At 43.9% G+C, this 21,277-nt stretch overlaps 1 protein-coding gene across 2 annotated transcripts; it reads left to right on the top strand.

Moving 5' to 3' along the window:
- Nucleotides 1-11,513, top strand: rraga (Ras-related GTP binding A). 2 transcript variants are annotated; one of them, XM_066715296.1, is made up of 11 exons: nt 24-113; nt 495-553; nt 1,125-1,279; nt 1,758-1,857; nt 7,753-7,819; nt 8,646-8,868; nt 9,039-9,134; nt 9,319-9,441; nt 10,000-10,091; nt 10,333-10,448; nt 10,722-11,513. In XM_066715296.1, exons 3-11 carry the CDS (start codon nt 1,139-1,141, stop codon nt 10,823-10,825), a joined length of 1,062 nt encoding a protein of 353 aa, XP_066571393.1. In that variant the 5' UTR covers nt 24-113; nt 495-553; nt 1,125-1,138; the 3' UTR covers nt 10,826-11,513. The 2 variants fall into 2 exon arrangements, with proteins under 2 accessions (XP_066571392.1, XP_066571393.1); XM_066715295.1 differs by lacking the exon at nt 495-553 and having other exon boundaries at nt 1-113.
- Nucleotides 11,514-21,277: the final 9,764 nt, after the last annotated feature.

Raw genomic sequence — 21,277 nt, 5'->3', positions numbered from 1 at the left:
AGTCCCGCATTAATCACGTGAGTGGCGCACGGCAGATTCCTGGTTCGGGCCTGACGCAGCGGAGGACAGTCGGGAGACGAGACATGGGACCGACGGAGACATAAGCAAAAGAGGTGGGGGACCGCGGTAGCGTTTCTTTATCCGGTCGGTTCTGTTGGCAAGCCGCGTCCATTTATGTATGTATGTATGTATGTATGTATGTATGTATGTATGTATGAACACAGCGCTCCATTTGGAACGCTGTAGAGGAGAATTGTTTGTTTGTATCAGCTGTGTGAGACGATGCTGTTTTTTTTTTACCAAACACTGATGACTATATTTTGTATTTATTCACAGCCTCACAACCAATATGCTGTTAAAGCCCATGTTTATGTGTCTGTTTCACCTGCTTTGTTCGCGTTGTGCAGCTGCAAGTATGAAGACGTCAGCGTCTATTAAAAGCGCTTGTTTTTCTGCGCTGTTTTGAAGTTGAGCTCACTTCCCCTTCTCCACAGCACTCGTCCAACACCGTTCCGTAGATACCAGTTGAAGGCCTTTTACAGTCAAGCAGACGGTATAAATCGCACCCGAAGCTGTTACCTGCACTTAAATCGCATTCACCCATTGATGCTTGGATTCACTGTAGTCTTTGTGTATACTGGTATATCAAGTGGGATTATTGTGCTTCTCGGTAGATCTACGGACTTTATTAGTAAACGGACCCTCTTGTTTTAAATAGGCCCGTTTTCTGACACGTAATGATGAAGAGGCACATGATCAGCTGTGTGTCGTGGTGGTTCGTTTTGTGTGCTGGAGCTGTAACGCCAGGACTCTGCTCATGTAGTTCAGCACTTGCTACCTGTGCTTTAATAAGTCAGATTGGCAGGATCCATCACTGTCACATGATAGTGCGAGAGTATTGTGAAATGCATGGTCTTCGTAATGTTTACTTCTGTGTTATGCATGGGTCACGTTGTCTAACCCATTCAGTGAGGTTGTTTGCATCAGGCAACTTGTTTAGACATTGCATTCCACTGCATTTCTGTAATATTGACTAAAACTGTGTGTTAGGAACTCTCTCTACCCATGAGTTTCACTAAATCCATTCTGACTTTTTTTTTTTTTGGGGGGGGGGGGGGTGGCAGTTTTTGTTTGTTTCATGTCTGAGAGACCAAGCCGGCAGAAAATCGTGCACAGAGAAACGGGGTGCAGTGAGAGAGAAGGGGGGACAGAGACTCAGCAGGTTCAGGAGCAGTCCGTCCAAGAGGGGGCGATGTCGAGCACAGCCATGAAGAAAAAGGTGTGTGTTTAAATTGCATGTCAGTGGGACAGAGGATGTGAAAAAACAAGTTTGAAGTTCAAAATATATTGCTTCTATCATCCACTAGGTGGTGCACTTGGCACACACGAACACTAGATGAAATGAGCAGCATGTACAGGGAAAGCTGGGGAGCAAGTGGTTGTCCTATATTGTAGAAACGGGGAAAAGACACCCTTATTAATAGATTTTGTAATGTAGGCTAGTGAACTATAGTGTGTGGACTCTTCATTCATACTGAACCTGGTACTTTTAATTTTCCAGCTGAAGGAAACCCATACATTTCCACATCCTTCTGTTTAGTTACAGTACCCTCTGGTGGGCAAAGCTAACCAAATTAATGTACCTGCTAGTGGGTTTGGGGAGGGCAGGGGGGTAATGACAAAATGCTTGAAAGTGATCCAGCAGGGCAGTGAGGATGTTCCTGTGCTCTCATTGGTCTGTGAATTCTTGTACACAGGTGCTGCTTATGGGGAAGAGTGGGTCTGGGAAGACCAGCATGCGGTCGATCATCTTTGCCAATTACATCGCTAGGGACACCAGGAGGCTGGGGGCCACAAGTAAGTACTGCATCTCTGTCAGGGCCAGGGCGGGGTACGCTCTGCAGCACCACTTTGCCTGGCTTGCCCGTCTGTGGCACCTTGTTTCTTTCTCTCTATCATGGAAGGAAAGAGCCAAACTCTGTGGCCCTATTCCCAGGCCGATCGCAATGCATCATGTCAAATAAGGTTCTGGGAGCCACCAGGACTTGCAGAGCACAGGGGCTGTTTGGGAAAGGCAAGGATGCGAGCGTGAACTCCATCGTGCTGTTGTGCCTTGCTGCATGTGTAGTCTGACCTGTAGTGTTCTTCTATCAGAAAGAAAGCACTACAGCTGGTGTCCATTATTGTAACCAGGGATTCGGTGCCGCAAATATTTTGAAGTTTTGCTCCGGTTTGGCCAGTTTGTAGCTGCTGCAGCTCTGCTCCATGCTCTGGCTCAAATTAAATTAACTGTATAGGCTAAGGAATATTTGCTTTGTTTGATTTGACTTGCTTCAATTACAGGGTGATGGTCCCTGAGGGGTGTGTGTATACAAATAAATAAATATAAATAACTGTGTATATATATAAGAACATAAGAAAGTTTACAAACGAGAAGAGGCCATTCGACCCATCGTGCTCGTTTGGTGTCCATTAATATCTAAGTGATCCAAGGATCCTATCCAGTCTATTTATAAATGTTCCCAAACTTTCAGCTTCTACCACATCGCTGGAGAGTTTGTTCCAGATTGTGACGCCTCTCTGTGTGAAGAAGTGTCTCCTGTTTTCCGTTTTGAATGCCTTGAAGCCCAACTTCCATTTGTGTCCCCGGGTGCATGTGTCCCCGCTGAACTGGAAAAGCTCCTCTGGTTTGATGTGGTCGATGCCTTTCATGATTTTGAAGACTTGGATCAAGTCCCCACGTAGTCTCCTCTGTTCCAGGGTGAAAAGGTTCAGGTTCCTCAATCTCTCCGAATAGGACATTCCCTTAAAACCTGGGATAAGTCTGGTTGCTCTCCTCTGAACTGCCTCTAGAGCAGCGATATCTTTCTTGAAGTGTGGAGCCCAGAACTGCCCACAGTATCCAGATGAGCTCTAACTAGTGCATTGTACAGTCTGAACATCACTGCCCTTGTTCTCAATTCTACACTTTTGACAATATATCCTAACATCCTCTTTGCCTTTTTTATTGCTTCCCCACATTGTTTGGATGGAGAAAGTGAGGAGTCCACATAGACTCCTAGGTCTTTCTCATGTCTTACTTCATCTAGTTCAATTCCTCCCATAGTGTAATTATAGTGGACATTTTTGTTACCTGCCTTTTGTAATACCTTGCACTTGTCCACATTGAATTTCATCTGCCTGGTGTCGGCCCACAACTGAATGTTATCTAAGTCCCTTTGAATAGCCTGTGCTGCCTGGATTGTATCTGCTGAGCCACCTATTTTAGTATCATCTGCAAATTTGACAAGTTTGCTAACTATCCCAGAGTCCAGATCATTAATATAGAGTAGAAAAAGCAAAGGCCCTAGTACTGATCCCTGTGGAACTCCACTAACAACCTCACTCCAGTTAGAAGCGACTCCTCTAATCGACACCCTGTTTCCTATACATCAGCCAGTTCATAATCCATCTACTTACATTACCCTGAATGCCTGCAGCTTCCAATTTGAGGATCAGTCTTTGGTGTGGAACCTTATCAAAAGCTTTTTGAAAATATAAGTATATCATATCATATGCTTTCACCAGATCTACAGCTGCAGTTGCATGTTCAATTTTTTTAAATAAATTAGTAAGACATGATCTGCCTCATCTAAACCCATGTTGACTATCTCCAAGAATATGGTTTCATTAAGATGCTCCTGTATTTTCTGTCTAATCATTTTTTCCAACATGTTACAGGTAATGCAGGTGAGACTGATTGGTCTGTAATTTCCTGGCTCAGTTTTGTCCCCTTTCTTGTGGATTGGTATGACATTTGCTGTCTTCCAGTCAGTTGGCACATCCCCTGTTCTAAGTGTCATTTGGAATATTTGAGTTAGAGGTCTATCATTGGAAATATCCCATCTGGCCCAGGTGATTTGTTTGTTTTTAATTCTGCTAGTCCCTTTAGTACCTCCTCCTCATTTATCCTGATCTCTCTTAGGGTTTGACTGGACTGGTTGTCAACCTGTGGCATGTCATCTGTTTTTTCTTTTGTAAAAACCTCTGTGAAATACTTGCCACATCTTGTTCGTTTTCCAAGATACCTAAATTTTTGCCCTTTATCTGTTTCACTTCCTCCTTTATTGACCGCTTGCTGTTGTAATTTTTAAAAAAGCTCTTTGCATTGGTTTTAGCTCCAAGAGCTATGTTTCTTTCTATTTCCCTCTTTGCTTTCCTGATCCCTTTCTTAAGATCTCTTTGCAGCTCAACATATTCTATGTATTTTGTTTAGTCACCATCCCTTTTGTATGTGCTATATACAACATTTTCTTCCTCTTTATATTTTTTGCATACTTCTATTAAACCATTTTGGCCAATGTTTTTTGTTCCTCAATTTGCTAAGTTCTGGTACAAATTGCTCCTGAGCCTCAGTAGTATATTCTTAAAATATACCCATCCATTTTCAACTGACTCTGTATCCAGTGTGCTCCAGTCTACCTCTTCTAAGTGCCGCCTCATACCTTCAAGGTTTGCTTTTCTAAAGTTGTAGAACATTGGTTGAGACTTGGTCCTTGTGTTTTGAAAGAATGCCTCAAAGCTAACCATGTTGTGATCACAGTTTGCCATTGGTTCTCTAACTAGTGTCTCTCTGACTCTATCTTGGTCATTTGAAAAGATCAAGTCAATGCATGCTCTCTCTCTGGTTGATTCCCTGACAAATTGAGTTAGAAATCAGTCATTTACCATCTCAACCATTTCTATTTCTGCTTCTGTAGTCCCCACTGGGCTTTCCCAGTCTATGTTTGGGAAATTGAAATCTCCCATTATAACAGCCACATCCTTGCTACATGCAGTCCTGATTACACTGTACAATGCAACATCTTTCTGAATATCTGAGTTTGGTGGTCTATAACACACTCCTACCACTAATCCTCCAGATCTCTTGTTCAAAAGTTTCACCCACAAAGATTCTGTTCCGTTACTGGGATCTAATACAAGTTCTTATGCCTCAATGTCATTTTTCACATATAATGCTACCCCACCCCCTCTTTGATTTTTGCCCGTCTCTCCTAAACTGTGTGTATCCTTCCGACTTGTATTCATCCCCATCATTTTCTGTAAGCCATGTTTCTGTCACTCCTACAAGATCATAGTCACACGCCAGCACTGTGGTTTCTAGGTCTAACATCTTGTTCCTTATACTCCTGACATTGAGTTACAAACATTTCAGGACTTTCCTACTGGCAGTTTCCCTTGGTTTTCTTTCCTTAGTGGAACATCTCCCATTGTCAGAGCTCCCTGCCCCCCTGGTTCCTAGTTTAAATGATTCTCAATTTCACTGCACACTGCCCTGCTCTCCCAATGCATTAGCCCCCCTTCTGTTTAGATGTAGACCGTCCAGTTTGTACAGGTCCCATCTATCCCAGAAGAAAGACCAATGCTCCATAAACCTAAACCCCTCTTCCCTACACCAAGCTTTCAACCACGTGTTAAACTTTCTAATCTCTGCCTGTCTCCCTGGCCATGCACGTGGTACCAGAAGTATTTCGGAGAAAACTACTGTGGAGGTTCTGCTCTTTAGTTTTGTTCCTAACTCTTTAAATTTGTCTTGCAGAACCTCTGTCCTACCTTTTCCCATGTCATTGGTTCCAATGTGGACCATGACCAGTGGATTCCCCCCGGCTTTGGCCAGTAGCCCGTCTACTAGTTTAGGGAGATCTGCAACCTGAGCACCAGGCAGGCAAGATACCATGCGGGTCTCCTTGTCACTAGAACACACTGTGTGATCTACGCCTCTAAGAATTGAGTCTCCTACTATAACTACCTCCTTCTTCTGGGGGGGAGTGGGCACCATGGTGCTCTGGTGCTCAACTGCCCCCCATCACCCTCTGAGCTGTCACTGTCCAACTCGGTGTCTAGCAGTTGGAACCTGTTGGGCAATTCAAGCTCTTGGGGTGTCTCTAAGGGTTGTGCGCGCCCTTTTCTGCGGTTACGACCTACTGTAGCCCAGCAGTTCTCTACGCTGTCCTGCTCTAAGGTCTCAACTCTCCTAGGTTTTGGCGTGCACACCATTTCTCTCATGGGCTGATTGACCAATTCTTCTATATCCCTAATACAGCGCAGATCGCCAAGCTGAGCCTCAAGATCACAAACCTTGATCTCTAGGATTTCAACCTGCCGACAACGTTCACAAATGAAGCCTTCTTGGATGAGTTCATCCAGGAAGGCGATCATTCTGCAAACCTGACACTGTAGTGGCCTCATGCTTCTAAATGTTACTTTTTTGTTTTGTTTGTTTCTTTATACTTCACTTGGTTCCTGCTGCTAGTCAACTGCCTAACTTTTGTCAGTGAGAAACAGCACAGCTCTTTCTCAACAGCTGCTTTAAGTAGCTTTTGTCTACCTGACACCAATTCACACCTAACTGGCCCCACCTGGCTCCTCCTGCAACAGAATTCCTACTAGTCCTAGACAGAAACTCCCTTCTACAACCTGTTTACTTTCACCAACTCAGCAGCTGAACTGAATTGACTTCAATTTAGGCAAACACAAGTGCACACCAGTGTTCGGCAGCATCTGCAAATAGGAACTCCCATCTTCAGACACTACACCATTTTTAATTATCTTATCCAAAGTACATCTATGCAGTAGATTTAAGTTTCTGAGTTGGAAAAGATCTTTGTCAGGCATTTTGTGTCCAAAATAAGGGAAACTGCTTGGTGAGTATTATATATAGAATTATATGCATATGTTCTCAATCCACTTTTCTAAAGCAATGCAGAACCAGTGCGGCTTATGTCACAGAAAGGTTATATACTGTAATTATGATCAATCATGTGCAGCGCAAGAACTGGCATCTATACTGTGGTAAACGGTGTGTGGTGGGGGGGATGCCAGGTTAAAACTATGAAAATAATTATGAAATGTTAAAATGAAGATTGCTGAGGATAATTAGACTTTAGAAACTTTTGGATTTTGTTGTATGGGAATAGCTTTAAAATGTTCTGTTGCAAATTAACATTCTGCAAGGTCTTTCATAGACCCAGCTCTAATCATGGACTACCCAATGTAATTTTGGGTAGAGTAGTGCTAATCAAGGTCTGTGAAATCAGCCTTGACAGAATTGTTTCAGTTAAGCCTCGGTTATATTGATGCAAGCACACTTGCTGCCTGATTACAGTGGTCACTAACCCTGATGGCATGTGACCACCGTGCAGGTCCGTCCCCCCTCCTGCCGGCAGCCAGCTATGCCTGCACAGTTGACCTCGTGATACACAACACGATCCAATCAGATATTGGAAAAAAGCATGAGGGGGACTTCGTTTTCACCAGGCCTCTCCAACGTCCACAGCTGTATGTACCCTAGCACTCCCAGTGCCATCCGCATATCCGTACTCAAGTAGAATTAGTCCCCACAAATCCTTTACGGCTCGCCCTACATCACCGTACCCAGCACTGCACCTCTCTACCCACGCACATGCCCCAATATTCTCCTGGACTTCAAGCATCTTATATATATTTTTTTTTTAACACCCATGTGGTGTTATGATTCATACTGCGATGATTTGATTGCTAAGGCTATAGAGGGGTCCATGGGGTGTCCTGTGTGTACCCATGTGTTAGCCATTTGCAAATGGTGTTTCTCATTATACTTAAGCTCCCAGGGGTATGTAAGTGCAGGTGGGTCTCGCCATGCAAAAGATCAAAGGGACTTTAAAAGGTCTGTGAGCTTTTGAGTAATTAAAACCCTGGTCACTTAGTTTTTCTTCTTTCTTTCCTTCCTTGCAGTTGATGTGGAGCACTCTCATGTCCGATTCCTTGGCAACCTTGTCTTGAACCTTTGGGACTGTGGAGGGTGAGTCTCACAGCCGGTGTGCATGTAGTGTTCTGGGGCTGTTCGTTGGGTGTAGACGGACACCAATCCCAGTGATCGATACTTCAAAAGAAAAGCCATTTGACTTAACTGCAGCCAGAGTTTGTTATTGATCAATCTGCACATTGGTGGGTGTGCGGCACTGTTTGGCAAGAGAGAAAAGGACATTTTCACATGTCGCCAACATATTGGCGAATATTTGTGCCGCTGCTTATCCAATCCAAACCTGTTTTGAATTAATGTGTAGACCCCTCCCATCAGCCATTGTCCTCCTTCAGTTAACCCAACAGAGCCATCAGTATTTCTTGTGAAGCTGTAGCCATCACCTCGGCCACAGAGTAAACTAATACAGTAGTATCTCTGCAGTCTTTTTAGCTAAGGCTGAGCTTGTGGAGGTGTCCGTGAGAGATGAACATGACCTCCAGCAGGTATTTCATTTCTGAGAGCTTTTGAAGGATTGGCTTTTCATAATTGCTGTTAATGGCTTAATTTGTCATTGTTTAATTTCTAACAGCTTGTACATTTTGAGGGGTTCCTTGGCAACTAGTGATTTATAGCCATTTCAAATTAAATCTTTGTAATTTTGATGGAGAGCTCCAGTGGTCTTCTCATAGTTCATCACTGAACTGGGCTTCAACACAGAGGTGGAGAAAAAACCTTCATTCCTAAGGGAGTTGACATGGTGCACACAGAGGCCTTGTAAAGTACTTTAAAAAGCCTGTTAAAGGTTTGTGATGCATGTGTCACAGTGGGTTCTTAAGACATGAAATGTGTAGATCGTTTTATCTTTCCTAAACTCAACCGGCAGTCAGGACACGTTTATGGAGAACTACTTCACCAGCCAGAGGGACAACATCTTCCGAAATGTGGAGGTGCTGATCTACGTGTTTGATGTGGAGAGCCGGGAGCTGGAGAAGGACATGCACTACTACCAGTCCTGCCTGGAGGCCATCTTGCAGAACTCCCCCGATGCCAAGATCTTCTGCCTGGTGCACAAGATGGATCTGGTGCAGGAGGACCAGCGTGACCTGGTGAGTAGCAGAGCAGCAGCACAGCAGCCTCCCCCCCCGCGAGACTTGTGCCCGAAGGTTGATTTCATTGGGGGGATTGTCACAGTCCTGGGGTGTCTGAATCGTTGTGATTTGCTTCATGCAGGAGAGCCTCATTTCTGTGTTGGTAACCCCTGCTTTTTTCTTGTTAGATATTTAAGGAGCGTGAGGAGGACCTGAGGAGGCTGTCACGACCCCTGGAGTGTACGTGTTTCAGGACATCCATCTGGGATGAAACGCTGTATAAGGTCAGTGCTCAAGAGAGGATGGAAGCAATGGTGTCTGTCTCTGCATCGGCCCATGCATGTGGACCATATTGGATGTGGACAAAATGAGTTGCGTGTATTGGGGGGGGGACAGGTGGGTGGGGTGTAAGGTGGGATTGATGTGAGACGGGGCCCTGTGTGAGCCTCTTCCCCCTGTGTTGTGCAGGCCTGGTCCAGCATAGTCTACCAGCTGATCCCCAACGTGCAGCAACTGGAGACCAACCTGCGCAACTTTGCCCAGATCATAGAGGCCGATGAAGTGCTGCTGTTCGAGAGAGCCACCTTCCTGGTGAGTAGAGGAGAGAGGGAGGCACAGTGGTGCTTTTCCTTGGCCAGGGACCCTTGATAATATGCCCTGCTAGAGCTGTGGTACAGAAGCAAGAGGCTTAAACCAAAACTCCCCACCCCCAGGTTTTTCAGGACTGAAGCTGTGCGTTGCTGTTGCTGTGAAACAGACATTTGGTTTAAGTAAACCTCTGGCTGCATCCTGCCAGCTGTAATGCTCCCTTTGGAGCAAGCTACAGAGAGCAGGGGGATAACTGTGGTTTTGTTCCTTGATTAGATTTTTGCATCTGAAAAATGACCCTTCATAGAAAACAATCCAGCAGGTGGTGGGAAGTGAGCCAATCCTGAGTCTCCATGACTCCGCTTCAACTTTATTTAGGAAATTATTTTATCCCAAACAAATCTGGACCTTTCCAGCTGTAATAATGTTGGAGCCGTCACGGTGTCGGCTACTCTTGGTTTCTGTAGGCTTTTTATGAGTGTGCAGCTGTTGCTGTGGTTGACGATGGTCCTGGGGGGGTTGCCTGGCGTGTGCTGACTCAGTCTATCCCTCTCCCCCCAGGTCATCTCTCACTATCAGTGCAAGGAGCAGCGAGACGCCCACCGGTTTGAGAAGATCAGCAACATCATTAAACAGTTTAAGCTGAGCTGTAGGTAAGGACAACCTGCCCCTCTCTATCCTGTTATTCTGTATTTTCCCTTTTTACTCATTACTTTAGTATTGCTGACTTCCCCTCTCTTAGCTTGTTTCTTTCTATACAACTTCACTTCCTCTATTGTCCTGCCCCCCCCTCCTTCTTTCTGCTCTGTCATGTGCTTCAAAACTTGTTTGATTTTCCTTGGGAGAGGTGATGCATTATTTGGTTGAAAACAAACATCCCCTTCCCCACTTCAGTAAGCTGGCTGCCTCCTTCCAGAGCATGGAGGTCCGGAACTCCAATTTTGCCGCTTTCATCGACGTCTTCACCTCAAACACTTACGTCATGGTGATCATGTCAGACCCATCCATACGTAAGTACCCAGTAATGCTTCCCCTTTGGCATGACATGGATCAGTACAGACAGGGGAATCAAAGGGTCCACTATCATTAGTCTGTATTTCCTGTGGAAATGTGAAGGAGCTGCTGTTTACAGGGGTACTTTTTTTTTGTTGGTCTTTCCTGGTGGGCATCATTAAAAGCTCTTCTCTCTCCGTCCCTCTCCCTAACACCTCCTCTACCTCTCCATGTCCCGCCCCTCCTCCTATCCCATCTCTGTCCCCCTTTCTGGCTCTCTCTCCCTCCAGCCTCGGCAGCCACACTGATCAACATCCGGAACGCCCGGAAGCACTTTGAGAAGCTGGAGCGTGTGGACGGGCCCAAGCACAGCCTGCACATGCGTATGCGCTAGGCAGCCATCCTCTCTGGCAACCCACGTTGGCCAGTAAGGCAAGGTGTGTGTTCCCAGAGGCACCCAACCAATCAGTAGAGAGCCCTGAGCTATGGAGGGGAGGGGGGAGTGGAAGTGGGAGGGGCTGACTCTGAAATTTCTCAGGCAAAAATAAACCGCCCGAGATGTGAACCATCCACGTATTACTGTCCCACTCAATCATACCTTTTCATACCGTAATACTAAAAATCTGTTATCCTATTCTTGTTGGGACAAGAGACTTTTTTTTCTCTTCAGTGTTTTTCTGTTACCATTTTGGAAATGTATCGAGGCTTGTGTTTTCATGCGGATATTTATATAAAAAAAAAAACACATTTTCAAGGAGAGTTAATGATTTAGTGCGTTCTGTGCGTGTCTGTACGAAGTGCATTACTTTGTTTGCCATTTAAACTTTAAGGATTATGGGGTTGAAATAATGGGTGGGGGGGTGCCCTTGGTTTTGTACCTGTGTGAAGGGGAGCAGTGTTGGTTGAGGAATCAATATGCCACTTTTAAGAATGGTCTTGGTCCCATCAGACCGAGAATGTCTTTTGCGGCCACAGTTTCTGACCTTGTGCAATTTTTTTTTTTTTTGGACTGCCAAATATGCAAATGCAGAGAGAAATAAAGGGCAGGCCACCTGGAGTGTGGCCTGCAGTGTTGGACTCTTGCCTTGTGTTGTTTTTTTTGTTTGCATGGTAGTGATAACCTGGCACTGACACATTTAGATTTGTCTATCTATCCCATCTAATCTATCATTGTATCACTTTGCTAATCTTTCACTTTGCTCAGCTGGACAATGCAGCCATGCCCCTACCTTCAGCTGAGGATGTGGTGCAGCTGTGCAGGCTGCATGTAAAATGAGTGTTCAAATGTTTCTTCCCTTCATCACTTCAGTCCTAACATGTAAAGCCTGTACGACATCTCCATCTCTAGTGAGGAGCAGGAGCAGTACTGATCCTGGCTGATTGCTTGTTTCCCTTCAGACAGGTTCAATGTGTTTGTCTGCAATTCCACAGCTCTTGTCTGCCAATCTTTTCCTCCACACCAGATAACCGGGTCCTGATTGTCTCTGATTTGGGAAGCAGATAAGTACCTCCTTAGCCAATACTGAATAAATCATCTTGAACCAAGTGTGAGGTTTTAGTTATGCGTGTATGCAAGTATTTAAGTAAATCAATTCTGTATGGTTTTCTGAAACCTCTCTACTTAATTAGATAAATGAACGGCTGAGTTAAGACTTTGGAAGAGAACCTCTGCAGCATGCCAGCCTTTCCCATTCCTGGCTCTGGACATGCTTAGTCATGGCTAATCGCAAATCCGGTTGGCGGTTCATTTTCGTGTTGGGGGTGTGTTGGTTCAGGGAACCGTGTTGGGGATGTCGCACTGTTCATGTTTTTTTTTCACAATCTTTAAGCTGTGTGGTTAAGGAAGAGAAGAAAGGGGAAAAAAAAAAAAAATGTGACTTCTGTTTTTTGTTTGATCTGGAAATGCAATCTCACCCTCTCCCTTTTAGCCAGCAAGGGAGTAACACACCAGCCCCTGCCCCCTCTGCTAATTGCCACATGATTCCTGGGTGTCTAGGGGAAGAAACTCAGATGAAAAGAATGTTTGTTCAGTGTCCGGCTAATCAGGAAGTGTCCCCGCTGCTGTTGCCCCTGGGTGAACTGTCAACCGCTTTCTCTGATATTCAGCCTAGTGTTCCATTCCATTCCCCTGCCTGTTCTAAAGATTGCTACACAACTGTATGCTTGCCAAGTGAGTTTTTGCAGATTCAATTTGACATGGGGAACACAATAAAATGAGGCTGTTGAGTCGAATAGTAACTGTACTCCGCTTGGAGTACAGTTTGTGGTATGTAGTCTAAAGCTCACAGCCTCAACTCTGAACTGTGTGCTTTGACTGGGATGTAATCCCCTCCCAGATGCCTGAGCCGAGTTTAAATCCATCGGATTTGGCGTCCGTCTGGTTTTCCTTGTCTGGCAGACCAAACGCTGACACGCCCATGACCTGTAGTGTTACCGGAGAGAAGTTTGTCCTCGGCTTTAGCTCTTCTGTTTGTGCGGGGGGCTTCATGTAAAAAGCAACTGATACCCTGTGAAACAATCAGCGGGACGTGTGTATGTGGCCTTCATCTACGTCGGTCTGAGCACTGCAGCAGTGACATTAGTTGATATTTAAAAAAAAAAAAAAAAAAAATGGGGATGGGGGGAAATCAAAGCTAGGCTGTTAAAAAGATAATGTACTATTTTGTGATCACAAATACAGGGATTGAAACCAAACTCCCCAAACATAGCAGTTGCACATCTTATGGTCTGCAGGCTCCTGTGTATGAGGTAATATCGGGTGCTGAAAATGTTGATTTGCCCAAACCAGCATTGGCCCTAAGGCAGTGGTTCCCAAACTGGTCCTGGGGGACCCCCTACCCTCCTGGTTTTTGTTCCAACTGACCTCTCAATTACTTAATTGAACCCTTAATTGAACTAATTTCCTAAATCAGAGACTTTTAATTATTTTAAGCTGTTTTAAGTTAAGTATAGAATTATATGAAAAAACGTATTGAAGAAACAACTATTTTCTTACACAATTTAAAAAAAGTAAAATCTAAGCAGATTGTTACTTCAATTAAAGTTTGATTAAGTAATTGAGAGCTCGGTTGGAACAAAAACCAGCAGGGTAGGGGGTCCCCCAGGACCAGTTTGGGAACCACTGCCCTAAGGGAAGCTGTGTAGAAATCAATAACCGAGTGGTGCAATTAACACCATCCCACCATCCCTCCATCCCCCGTGGCTCAACCCTGCAGCAGGGTTAGAGTAAGTTCAGCTTGGGCACCACGTTGTTTTAGGTTATCAGAGCCCTTCTAAATGCATGGTACTTTTAAATAAGCCCGTTCTTTTCATTACTTTAAACTAGATAGAATGACATGAAGAGCAAAACGTTCTGGTATTAACAGTACGTTGGAAAAAAGACACAATGTCAATGTCCCCAGTTTCAGTTTGCAGGCTTTATTTGGTCTTAAATGGAAGAGAAGTAGAAGTCCCTAATCAGGGATACAGGGTCAAAAATGTTTTAGAAATTTCAAAATGTTTTCCATATTTAGGCCATCCGTGTCTTCTAAGTTAACTTTGTATGGATTATTGTAATGCACTCTCATACTTTCTTGGCACCAAATACTTTCTTGGCTTTCTTAAAATCTTGTAAAATAAAACAAATCCTTTCAATGCTGCATTCTTCCTGCTGAGCTTTGAACACATTGTATAAACGCATACCTTTTGATAATGGAGGAATGTACAAAAACAAAGAACCAAAGTGAAGACAAAGTAATCCCCTTAATTAACTGTTCAGCCTGTCGAGGTCGTCTGCCAAGTTTGGCTATGCAGACCCCGATTAATGAGAACTTATTTCTTGGGTTTTCTTTTCTTTTTAGTTGGATTTGCTGGATACCACAGCTCTGTGCTTAAATGAAAACAGACTGGCTGTGTGGGAACTGTTTCTCAATGAAACATTTGTACCTAACGTGCTCGTCAGTCATGGTTGTCTGGGGGGGGTAATGATCTTTTATCTGCGCATGGCCACATGACCAGGTTATTGTATAAGTTACTGCAAAGGTTTATTTTCATTAGCAGTCGACAGTGATGTATAGCATTGGCTGAAGATATAAGAAGTAATGTAGCCATCTGTTAATGTTGTAAAGCTGGGGGCCTTGAGCCCTAGAACTCTACCCTTGTCTCTGGTTTCTGTTTCTTTTAATCAAGGTCCCTTTTGATGCTGTGAAATAGACAATCTATTTTTTGGTGTTATTGAGTTCACCCCCAGTTAAAGTAATTGCCATGAAGCACCATGGACACAGTGCACAGTGTGGTTACACATCCAAGGGGAAAATGGGCCAAAAACCTGAAAATACTTTTGAATCGCATTCATAATTGTAGACTAATAATAACTAAATGCTTATCTCTTAAAATGTAAAAAAAAAAAAAATTGTAATCTGTTTGTGGGTGCATGTCTGTCTTGTGTCTCTAACCCCTGAGCCACTTGTTGGAGATCCTGGAAGGCCCTCAAATTCTAATCCCCGGTGCCCTGCCGAACTGCCCTGCACTTTCTCCTCCAGTCCTTCCCCAGGGACAAGTCCCAGCTTTGTGCAGGAAGGAGTTTGGCCTTGGTGTCCAGTGCATCCTTACCACTGTGCACTGTGAGACCCCTTCCCTGTGCCTCAGGAATGCAGATCGATGTCCTCCACAGACCTGGCAGTCCCTGCTGTCACTAGCCCTTTGTGTGCTGCCCGTCAGGTCCCCTGTGTCAGCTAGTGGGAGGTCAGTGCCCCAGTCCCACACACACATACACACACACACAAACACTCATTCTCCTCCCCTGAGCTTTGCTTCACCCCTATGTTAAACAACGAGAGATGAGGGGTTAGTACACAATGCAGTGGTACAGTGAAACTTTGTCACCTTGCCTGTGGAAATTTCAGACTGCGCCAACCATTGACCGCAGCTGTCAGCACTGCTCCCCCAAAAATAGTTGATTGTGTCATTCCGAGAAGTTATCGATTAGATATGAGTGTTTGGAGCCGTGGGTGGTCTTGGAAACCCTGTGTTTGGTAGCTTCCAACTTGCTGTGCTCCAAGTCTGATAAAAAGAGCAGCAGGACCATGCATGCCTAGATGATTTATAGTATAGCATATGTGGAACAATATAGAGCTGGTCACTTCAAATCTATAGATAAATAGCATTTAAACTTTGCCAAGGACCTCAGGTGAGACTGTTTCTGGTGGTTCAAAAGCAATGAGGAGCCACCACTAACACAGGTGACAGTGTCTACATCTCTCCCCAGTTGATGTGCTCTTCTGAGGGCTGATGCCAAAAAAAAAAAAAAAATGGTGCTGCTGAAAAACCTGAGTAGATGTTGCTTGATGCTTGATGCAGGGACATACAACCCCCCCTTAATAACAACTTGCCATAAAGAACAATATAATAAGTGTCTGTCCAAGTGGTCTTATCTCATAGAAATCAGAGCCCAAAGGCCTTACACTTAGAACCCCAAGCCTGTCAATGAAGCAGCTTCCTGGAAACAGAGCAGTTACAGAGGAAAAGAGGAAGAGATTCAATTTAGTGCCAAATTAAAGACCAACACAGTCCCAGAGACTGCAGTGTATCCAGGTGTTCATTTTCTTTAATGGATTTGTTTTTTTATTGTTTGCCTGCTTCTTATTTCAGGGACTTTATTTGAATTCAATGCTGGGGTCCTGGTGTGAAATTGGACAGTGGGGCACAAAATTCCCAGATTCTCCTAGTATACAGCTGCAGTTCCCAGTAGCGACTGTGGGAAGGGTTCCAGTGTGCTGGGTGCAGTCGGCCCTTCCATTGCATGTCGTCTCCATCCTTTGCCCCCTTCTCCAGAAAAAAACGCCAGGAATTTTACTTTGTGCTCTGCTCAGGACTCTTGGGTTATGGAGGTTGCAGTAAGGACGTGTGTGTGTGTGTAGACTGTTTCACTGAGCAAAATCAATTATATTTGTTAATGTGAATGTGCAATTTCATTGTTTTCCATTTTTTAAATAGCTAGCTGCAGCAAATTAGGGTAGCTAGCTGAGCTAATGAGCACTTATTTATTGAGCTTACCAAAGGCTGAACAGAGAAGATATCAGCAGACTTTAAACATTAAAAGAGGTTGTTCTCAGCCGGATCCACTCAAGGTTTTAGACATGATTTTTCATTTGATTTCAAGCTGCTACCGGAGGTAACTTATCCCGATGTTTACCACTATCTGGTTGATACCGAGTGCGTTTACACGAGAGAGGCCATAAAAGCAAACACACTCTTATCATAGAGTGTGTGTGGTTGTGGAGAAATAAGCAAGTTAACTCATCCAGTGATAGTGTTTAACACGGTAGCATCACTTTGGACTGTCAAATAATGTAGCATTTATCTACTATAGATTGATCTGAAACCAGTCTGAGATTTTTCTACAAAACAATGAGGGAAATGCACCCTGTGTCAGTAGTTTCACCAACTCAAACTTCAAAATGGCTTTGAAGGTAAAGACAGCATTGTCATAGTGTGTCTCATCATATGGATAATGGAATAACAGTAAAAATAAAGATAGGTGTGCTTTATACTTTATAATTCCAGACTCTGCCCTCTGAACAACAAGGTCCTAATGTTCAAGAAGATTGATTTGAAACGGTCTATATATACACGTGTGTGTGCCCGATCCGATCTGTCTTGCCTTTTCTTCAGTGGACAGCAGGGGGTGCCAAACCTTTTTAGTAGCACTTCAGACTTGCTTTCTGTGGGTTCAAATTCATTCATAAGAAGTGGAATCCTATGGGATTGTCATGGGGCTCTCACTGTAGCCAACTACACCACCTTGTGGTAAGAGTAGGGCAACGGGACCCACCAAAACATTTAATTAAGATCAAATTTCTACCCAGGTCTGTTATCTTGTGAAAGTGGGAAGTAGCACCAGAGGCCAACACTCAGAGACAAGACAGCATATACAATTTTGAACAGGGTTTATTACCCACTGAATGTCTAGGGTGCAAAGTAGCAAAAGAAAAGTAAAAGAATAAACTAGTAAAACCACCTCCGCTTGTAGGTCAGCAATACACTCAGCAATACACAGTCAGGACCAGAAAGGGAGTAGGGATGGTCCTGCGTGGCATCTCGCAATTTGGTTTATTCCACACGTTACCAAGCAAGCCTCTCTTCCATATAGCAGGTCAAATCAATAAGACCATCAATCTTAAAGAGTAAAAAACAGGCCCTAATTAAAAAATTAAAAGATTAAAACCCTGTGTAAATAAATGACTGCGCGGGGCAACTAGAAAGAATAGCACAAGAATAAAACTATTATATTGGGAGATCAAAGGCTCAGAATCAGATTGAATAAGCATCAGCACTTGACTAACTCCGTGTGGGCTTTCCCCAGGCTGTCCACTCTAGCCCGCTGACTTCAGCCTTGCCTCCTAAATCCCCCAGGTGCTTCTCGTGTGATCCTGCAGTATCTTCACCCTGTGATTTCTGCCTGCTTGTCAGTTGGTCGGTCTTCCACTCTGCTGTCGGTACCAGCGCGGTCCACAGATCTCTCCCTTCAGTCGGGTCCATCTCGTTCTCCACAGTGCTTCCCTGAGCTCGCTTTCTCCTGAGCGGTCCGGCTGCAGGTCTTCTCTCTCCTTTCCTGGTTTCCATCCAACCTAAATACAAAGAGCCCCTCACTTCTACTTCATCAACCTATCAATTAAAGATACCATTCTTTCCCCTGGCCAATAACCATAGAGCTTCAAACCTACAAATTTCAGGTCGCAACCGAGACTATCCACAAGTCCTGTCTGTGCACAAAAAAAGTAATCAATCAAATGTGACATAATAAAAAGAAGAATGTAATAAAACATAAGTATACAAGTACTTCAATAACGAAACAAAAAAATAACAAAAGAAGGTGCTCAGACAGTGGGATATAAATAGTCACTACTGTGGCAGGATCAAAGTATTGAATTTGAAATTAAATATATTGTAAATGAAAAATAAAGTTGAAAATGTAACAAATATTTTTGAGTAAAAGTGAAATAATGGATGTTGAAATGAAAAATAAAACTAAAGCAAAATGTCTAGAATTGTAAACAAAAAGTGATCTAAAAAAACAAACTTGCAAGCAAATAATTTTAAAGTGAGAGCAAAACTAATTGATTGAATCTCATCTGGAGTTACTACCAGTGGTTACGATACTAGAATCTTTGCTTTCCCTGTATTTTTTTTTTCAATTGTGAGTTTTTGCACAGTTGTTTTTGTGAAGGGTTTAGAGGGAGGCTTAGATCACGGATTTCCATTGGTCCATTCGTTTTTGTGTGAAGGTTCTACCTAACCAAATCAATGTGCAGGGTGAGGTGGTCTGACATGTCACCACTATGCGCCAAATCGTTTACTTTACCACTGATTGTACCCATATGACTGAGTGGGGTGCAACTATGCTTCTTGCATTACAAATACTTGTATTATTGATTTCCCCTTTGATCCCTTTCCCGTAGCCCTTGACTGTGACCTTACATCTTGACTGCACTTAGCTTTTACTTTCCAGGATGTAAGACCTCATTTATTGTATTTACTTGTGTAAACTGGAATTTGTACAATGTATTAGGCTTTGAATTGCTTTGTATAATGTAAATTTGAATTTGTAATGTTTGATGCCTTGTACTGAACTGTAATCATGCACTTTGTATTGCACTTATATTTTGTAAGTCGCCCTGGATAAGGGCGTCTGCCAAGAAATAAAAATAATATGTGGATTTAATTATAAACAAAGCTTGTTTTTTAATGAAAGCTATAGACATATCTTTTTATAATCACTTTCTACATATTACACAGTTGGAACGGTGACAATTGATTGTCATCTCACACAAAAATCACATAGTTTACAAATAAACATAACGGTGCATAATTCAATATTTATGCCGCTAATTTGATTCTATAGAATCTTTGGGTCCACATTCTGCAGGGGCTGTGTTTATCTGTGTCTGTATCTGTGGTTCTGGGTTATTCAGGTGCTGGGGGGTCCCCAGAGAATAGACCCAAAAGCCTGTTATCCTGTGCCCTTTCTTGTTTTAAATCGAGACAGTAACACATTTTTAATGGTGCTCAGTTTAGATTTATGGTGGTTTATATTTAGTCTTTGAGTGCCGTGATTATTGCGGGGGTTGGGGGAGAGATCCATGAAAGCAGCCTTTATCTTTTACAATTTCTATTTGCCATCCCGAAAGCAACTGTTTTGCTTTGCTTCCCTGCAGGATTGCCACGGAAGGCCCAGGGTTCCACTGCTGACTGGTGAGTCTCGTGGTGTATTCTTATAGATGATATTTTTGCTGTCAGCTACACATCTGTCTATCTATCCATCTCCCTACCCACCCATAGACATGTCTGCATTTCCAGCACCAACACAAAACAGCCTGCTCTGTGCTGTCCCCGGTCTCATTTTATGTACAATCCCAGTCTCTCCCATGAAGTAGGACCATGCCATCTTGATCTTGGAGGAGTAGAACTATGTGGCCTGTCCTGCTCGAGGGGATTACCCAGGTGCCACAGCTTTCCTAACTCCCCAAAAGGTGTGCACTGTCCTAGTCCACCTGAAGGATCATGAAAAGACAAGTGGAAAATTTGTAATAATGAAAGAAAATGTTAAAATGCACTTGGGACTGGAAAGAGGAGGGACTCCACATCTGGAGCTGACATTCATTTTTCACTCTTTAAGTTATTTTGTAGTTGAAGAGTATTGCAGAAAGCACCTCTACCTTTAAGCTGGTGGGCTAGTAGGGGTAAGCGTGGCTGTAAGCTCAAAGCATTGCATCCACCTGCTGCGTGTATCTACTCCTGAGTGGGACACAGCATTTGCGAATGCTAGAGTGTTATTTTTGCCTCATCTTTAAAGGGGCAAGAACTGTGCAGTACTGAAGGGGCCGTCAAGTCATTCCTGGTGGTTGGCACAACATTCCTAACCTCACCGGTATAAACACAGCATAAACATCCCCCAGTATTCAGATAGGCGGAGGGCCGAGAGTTACCTGGACCTGCAGTTTGTGTTAGTGGTCTGGAGTCATTTTAGGAGCCATGCAGGGAAAAAACTAAACCTTTTTGTTTTTCTCTATGCTGACAAGGTGGGAGGGGGTTACAGACCTGACCTGGCTTCCCTGACTGATCGTTGCCAAGTGCAAGCTGCTGCTGCTGTGACAAACAGACAACAGTTGAAACCAGAAAGGGAGTGGGAATGAGGTGAGGCAGACAGAGAGAGAGAGAGAGAGAGAGTTATAACAGGCCAGGGAGAGAATGAGAAATGGAGAGTTGGGGAGAGAACAAAATTAAAGAGGGCAGACAGATGATGATGGTGGGGGTGGACAGAGGGAGAGGATCCAGGTCTGCTCAGACTTGGCTCATCCCTTCTCCATCATCGTGCACATGGCTTTGTAATTAAGCTGCTCTTGCTGTTGTTCTCCCTGTTCATTTCAGGTTATTTTCCAATGCCTCTGTAGTATATTAATCGCTCATGCAGGCTGCCCGCAATAGAGCCAAGGTCATCTTTGTTTACTACAGATAGGGGAAATTGCGTTAGAGTTGATGGCACAGGAGAAATTCACTCTGACAACAGCAGTTAGTTTAATAGTTATTTGTTGGTTTTGTGTTTTAAGTTGTTTTTTTATGTGCAATGTAGTGCTGAGGACAGGGGTGGCGTGGTCAGCGATACTGCTCACTGGCATGCATGTTCATAAAACCCCAGACCACAGGAGCACAATGAAACTTTATTTCATTGTGTGCACCCTGCTGCTGGGCTTCAGGAACGGGGAGCTCCCTGACATCGTCAGAAGAGCAGGAAGTTTGTGCAGGCCAGGCTGGCTGATGTATTCCATTTCAACAAAGCAGATTCTTAAAAGAGTTGAAAATAACCAGA

This window comes from Amia ocellicauda, chromosome 10 (assembly GCF_036373705.1).
Source record: "Amia ocellicauda isolate fAmiCal2 chromosome 10, fAmiCal2.hap1, whole genome shotgun sequence".
Lineage (NCBI taxonomy): Eukaryota > Metazoa > Chordata > Actinopteri > Amiiformes > Amiidae > Amia > Amia ocellicauda.
The sequence above is the reverse complement of the archived record's forward strand: the minus strand, read 5'-3'. Positions and strand labels throughout refer to the sequence as shown.